At 47.8% G+C, this 6033-nt stretch overlaps 1 protein-coding gene across 1 annotated transcript; it reads right to left on the minus strand.

The window, feature by feature from the left end:
- Positions 1–874: 874 nt before the first annotated feature.
- On the minus strand, positions 875–1948 carry LOC145348637 (trace amine-associated receptor 1). The gene has a single exon (XM_080196806.1). The coding sequence runs from the start codon at positions 1946–1948 to the stop codon at positions 875–877; it is 1074 nt and encodes a 357-aa protein (XP_080052932.1).
- Between the last annotated feature and the right edge of the window lie 4085 nt (positions 1949–6033).

Genomic DNA, 6033 nt, shown 5'->3' on the forward strand with positions numbered 1-6033 from the left:
TGATTACCAGTTACCAAGACAAGCTGCTCGGTTCCGACTTGACAGAAAGTTTCAACGCCTAGCCCATTGTTTTTTAATTTCAGGATTGTTTAAAGGCTGTATAAATTTGTGTGAATGCGTTTTGTTGTAAGGTGCCCAATCTTTAAATATAACTCCAATCCCAGTCCTTCGGGTGGGTGGATGGTCAAGAATATCAAAACGTGACATTTAGCATTTTGTTTTTTAAATCCTAGGATCCTGCGAAAAACACAGATCTGAGAAAAATCTTCTCGATTGCACTGATGTCAGGAGAGATCTTTCAAAGTCACATTTAACTTTGAAGCCATACTTTCAATGTAATAGGAATAAGAGACTATGATATAACAAACAATTCTACTGAATATTCACTAATGCTTGTAATAATGCTTATAGTGAAATGGTAACTACAGCTGATAATATATTTAAAAAAGAAAAATAAGTCAAAGGTATACCCAAACAGGTGCCAGAGTGGGGGGTTTTCACAGTAACTTCATTGCAATGTTAGTGTAAGCCTACTTGTGACACTAATAAATCAACTTAAACTTAAGCATGGCCAATCAACCTAACCAGTACATCTTTTGTCTGTGGGAGGAAATAGGGGCACCTGAAGGAAAATGCAGACACAGGGAGAATGTGCAAACTACAAGCAGACAGTCACCCCAAGGCTGGAATTGATCCCAGATCCCTGATGCTGCAAGGCAGCAGTGCTAACCACCGTGCCACCATACCACCCAGTGTTACATTGAATGTTACAGTGGCACACAGCGGAATGTTTAGATGTGATCTATAAGCCATTGAACATTATCATCATCCATCCTCCGCGCACACATCTTCATCGTGGTCAAGGCGCGCCCTTTCAGTGCACTGACTCCTGCGCAGCATGCCCCCTGCTGTTGGACAAGTGGAAGTTTTGCAGAGATTGGGGGGCGCAGACTTTACATCTGATAATGGTGCGGAACGCCCGTCTGAATGAACGGTTGAAAAAGGCATAGACGAAGGGGTTCATGGACGAGTTGCTGTAGCCAAGCCAGACCAGCACTTCCCAAGTCACCCTGTCTATCTTGTAACCCAGGAAAGGATCAACGATATTCGCTGTGAAGAAGGGGAGCCAGAAGATGAGAAATGCGCCAATAATGACCCCCAGCGTTTTTGCCGCCTTCCTTTCCCGCTTCATGGATTGTGTGTGCGTGTGAGCCGTTACCAAATCAGAGGAACAACTGTGGATTTGATTGTCCACAGCATCAATCTGAATGGCCTGCTTCCTAGCTACCTTGTATATCTTCCAGTACACAGCCAGCATCATAAACATAGGCAGGTAAAAGGATATTAGAGACGCACAGATAGCATAAGCTATATTCACCATGAGAACACAACTGCTCCTGGTTAACAGGTCAGGAGCAATGCCTAACTTGTGTAGCTGCAACATTATGGGGATGAATGACATCACTGCTGGGACAATCCAGCAGACTAATAACAGGATGCCAACCTTACAAGGTGACATCTTACAGCGATACACCAGCGGGTCGCAGACGGCATAGTAACGGTCCAGGGCAATGCAGCTCAGGTGAAGAATGGAGGCAGTGCAGAACATCACATCCAGGCTTGAATGGATTTGGCAGAAGATGGGTCCAAAGTACCAGCATCCTTCGACAGTTCTGATCATACTGTAGGGCATCACTGTGATTCCAATGAGGAAATCAGCCACGGATAACGACAGCACAAAGGCATTGGTTGCAGAGCGCAGCTGCTTGAAGTAGAAAACAGCGAGGACCACGAAGCAATTGCCAACCATTGTGGTGGCCACGATCATCGTTATAAAGATGTAAAGTCCTATCTTGCTTGCAGACGTTCCCACGCTCGGTAAACATTGGCTGGCCATTGTCCAGCCTGTCGAGTTAGTGATGTTTAAGGAACTTGAGATGTTCGCCATGCTCTGAGGAACTCCAACCTGGAGAGAAAGGGAGATATCATTAGAAAAGACATCGGAGTGCTGTTCATTGTCAGACACAACCTCAACAACTTTTATTCTTCCATGTAATTCATCCTGAGAAAGCCTAGTCTCTGTAATCAGTGGGGTGCTCCTTTTAAACACCTCCTGAGCACTTGTCCTGAGTTCAGTCGGGGGAGGGGGGGGGTGGGGGGGAAATGACTACCTGGAAGACAGCACCAAGTTTCCCAGAAGGATTCCTTACCAAAACCCTAGAGGGGGTAGCAGAGGCGTGACATCCTGGTTCCGTGATCAGTCAGACATCCAGGAAGCAAGGTCACCACCCCCTGCCTGGGAGGCTGTGGTTACCCATAGTAAGTGACAGGTCACTCCATACAAGGATGGAGCTATGGTGCTGAAAGAAGCTGAACGACCTTCTTCACACAACCAGGGTAAGTTTGCCTCCTCTTGTCTCCTGCTGCATGGGACGGCATGGTGGTTAACACTGCTCCCTCACAGCACCAGGGACCCGGGTTCAATTCCCAGCCTCGGGTCACTGTCTGTGTGGAATTTGTATGTTCTCGCCGTGTTTGTGGGGGTTTCCTCCGGGTGCTCCGGTTTCCTCCCACAGTCCAAAGATGCGCGGGTTAGGTGGATCGGCCAGGCTAAATTGTCCCTTAGTGTCAGGAGGACTAGCTAGGGTAAATGTTTGGGATTGTGGGGATGGGGCCTGGGTGGGATTGTGGTCAGTGCAGACTTGATGGGCTAAATGGCCTCCTTCTGCACTCAATGATTTTATGACTCTACTCCTTCACACAGCCTTCACACCTTCCCTGTGGTCTCTCACTCAGCCATCTTCACAGATTCCCAACACTTGTCATGCTGCGATCGCCCGCCCCATACCCCATGGTGCCCTCAGTTGCCAAACTGTTCCTCACATCCCCGTTCCCACTCACCTCCCACATTATCACCATCAGACCTACACTCTCCCCATCTGTCTCATTGCAGGACAAACTGGAGCAAAGCACGGGCACAGCCTGGCGGAGTCATGCCCGATCTGAGATGCCAATTGGGCTGGCCACGAGGAGTGGGATCGCACTTGTGCAGAGAGCCAAGTGAGCGCAGCAGATAAAGGCAAGAATCCTCACCACACACAGTCATGGCTCAAGCCTCAGGTCTGTAACCTTTCTCCCATCATTCACCCCTCCCCCCGCACCTACACACTGCTCCCCCCCCCACAATATTTCACCAATGTCATCTCCATTGTTTTGCAGGTTAATCAACCGACCAGCCCAGACCATTCTCATGCCCCCTGGGCACCACTGACCCAGAGCAGCTCCGAGGGAGACATCTCAGAGGCAAGAATCATCGTAAAGCTGTCACCCGCACCCTCCACCAGCACAGATACTCACACCTCAGTGGGGTCAACTAGTCGGCAGACATCTGGGTCACTTCGCTGGTGGGCACCCACAGGTGGTGATCCGCGGCAGATGGAGGCAGTAACGTCTCAAGGAACCGGCACTCAGAGAGATGCCAGAGCACGGGATTCTGCCAAGCCCCTTTGCTGATGATGTGTCCCTGGGTCCGGTTGTCCCAGGGCTGCTGGAGCTGCAAAGGCAGACCCGCAAGCATGAGGAAGGGATGACAGAATCCATTCTCAGACTGCACAGCTATCTGGAGGAGTCGCATCACCTTCCGTCTGAGGAGATGGTGACATTACTCTGACACAATGACACTGCAAGGGTGGCAATCAAAGTGGAGATCTTGATGCGGGAGATACAATCCACAGCGGGGTGTGTGCACTCCATGGCACAGCTCCTGACCTCCATGTCTGAGGGCATGAGCTCCATGGTGCAGAAATTGAACTCTATGCTCCAGGCACTGGTGAGGATCCATGACTGTGAGCACCAGAAAATGGTGGGACTTCCAGATCTCACTCCAACAGTCCCTCCATTCCATTGAGTAACACAGATGCCTCGGAGACTTGAATCATAGAATCATAGAACCCCTGCAGTACCAAAGAAGGCCATTCGGCCCATCGAGTCTGCACTGTCCACAATCCCACCCAGTCCCCTATTCCCTTAACCCCACACATTCACTTTGCTAATCGCCCTGACAGTAGGGCCAATTTAGCACAGCCAATCAACCTAACCCGTATATCTTTGGAGAGTGGGAGGAAACCGGAGCACCTGGAGGAAACCCATGCAGACATGGGGAGAAAGTGCAAACTCCACAAAGACTGTGACACACACCAGAAGGCCAGAATTGAACCAGGGTCCGTGGCGCTGTGAGGCAGTAGCGCACACTGTTGTGCCACCTGAAGGGAAGAGGGTTGACAGAGGAGGCAGATTCAATCAAAGTATCCAAAAGGAAATTGGATTTCTCTCCGAAAGGAAAGAATGCACAAGGATACGGGGAGTGGGACCAGATAGAATAGTCTTTCAGAGAGACAGTGCAGAATTGATGGGCTTAGTGGCCTTCTTCTTCAATGTAAAGCTTCCGTAATTCTAATTGGACATAGTCAGGATTTATGAATGGGAAATCATATTTAACAAATCTATTGAGATTTTTTTTGAGGATGTTACTGAGTATTGATAAAGGGAAGTCAGTGACCATAGTGTACTTGGATTTTCAGAGGTTTTCAATAAACCTCCCCCACCCCGCCCCCAACCCCAGTGGAAGCTGGTTAGTAAAATTAAAGCACATGGACTAGGAGGTAATATATTGGCAATGGTTAAGGATTGATTATCAGGCAAAAAACTGAGAGTATGAATAAATGGGTCATTCTCGCATTGATAGGCAGTGACCAATAGGATCCCACAGGGATCAGTACTCAAGCCCCTGCTGTTCACAATATATATTGGGGGACGTCGTGGTGTAATGGTATTGTTGATGGACTCAGAATCCTCTGGGGATCTGGTTAGAATTCCCACCATGGTAAATGGCGAAATTTGAATTCAATGAAAATTTGGAATTAAAAGTCTAATGATGACCATGAAACCATGACTGATTGTTGTAAAAGCTCCTTGTCCTTTAGGGAAGGAAATTTGCCATCCTTACCTGGTCTGGTCTATACGTGACTCCAGATCCACAGCAATGTTGTTGACTCTTAAATGCCCTCAGGGATGCCAATAAATATTGGTCCAGCCAGTGACACACACATCCCATGAACAAACTATGAAAAAAATCAACAATTTGGGACCAAATGTAATATTAAGAACATAATAAGAACATAAAGAATAGGAGCAGGAGTAGGCCACCTAGCCCTTCAAGCCTGCCCCGCCATTCAATAAGATCATGGCTGATCTGAAGTGGCTCAGTTCCACTTTCCCGCTTTCTCCCCATAACCCCTAATTCCCTTGCCTACCAAAAACCTATCTACCCATGTCTTAAATATATTTAGCGAGGTAGCCTCCACCACTTCAATGGGCAGAGAATTCCAGAGATTCACCACCCTTTGAATGAAGAAGTTCCTCCTCAACTCCATTCTAAACCGCACCCCCCCCACCTTTTCTTGAGGCTGTGCCCTGTAGTCCTGTTGTCCTTTCTGAGCGGGAAGAACCTCGCCACCTCTATCCTATCCATCCCTTTCATTATCTTGTACGTTTGCAAGTTTGCAGATTATACATTTGCAAGTTTGCAGATGACACAAAGCTAGGCGGGAATGTGCGTTGTGAGGAAGATGCAAAGTGGCTTCAGGGGATTCGGACAGACTTAGTGAGTGGGCAAGAACATAGCTGATGGAATATAATGTGGAAAAATGTGAGATTATCCAATTTGGCAGGAGGAATAGATGCACAGAATATTTCCTAAATGTTGCAAGATTAAAAAGTGCAGATATTCAAAGAGATCTGGGGGTCCTTGTCAATGAATCACAGAAGGCTAATATGCAGGTGCAGCAAGATATTAGGAAGGCTAATGGAATGTTAGCCTTTACCACGAGAGGGTTTGAGAGCAGGAGTACACCTTAATATGGGAGACAGGTGACAGTTTGGCGGGAGAGCAGTAGGGGGGCTACCTGTTATATTTTAAATTCATCAGCAGAGCAGCTGTAAAATCCAGCTTCCCATCCTAAATCCCAATCATGG

The sequence above is a fragment of the Carcharhinus amblyrhynchos genome, chromosome 1, assembly GCF_965287045.1.
Source record: "Carcharhinus amblyrhynchos chromosome 1, sCarAmb.v2.hapA, whole genome shotgun sequence".
Taxonomy (NCBI): Eukaryota; Metazoa; Chordata; class Chondrichthyes; order Carcharhiniformes; family Carcharhinidae; genus Carcharhinus; species Carcharhinus amblyrhynchos.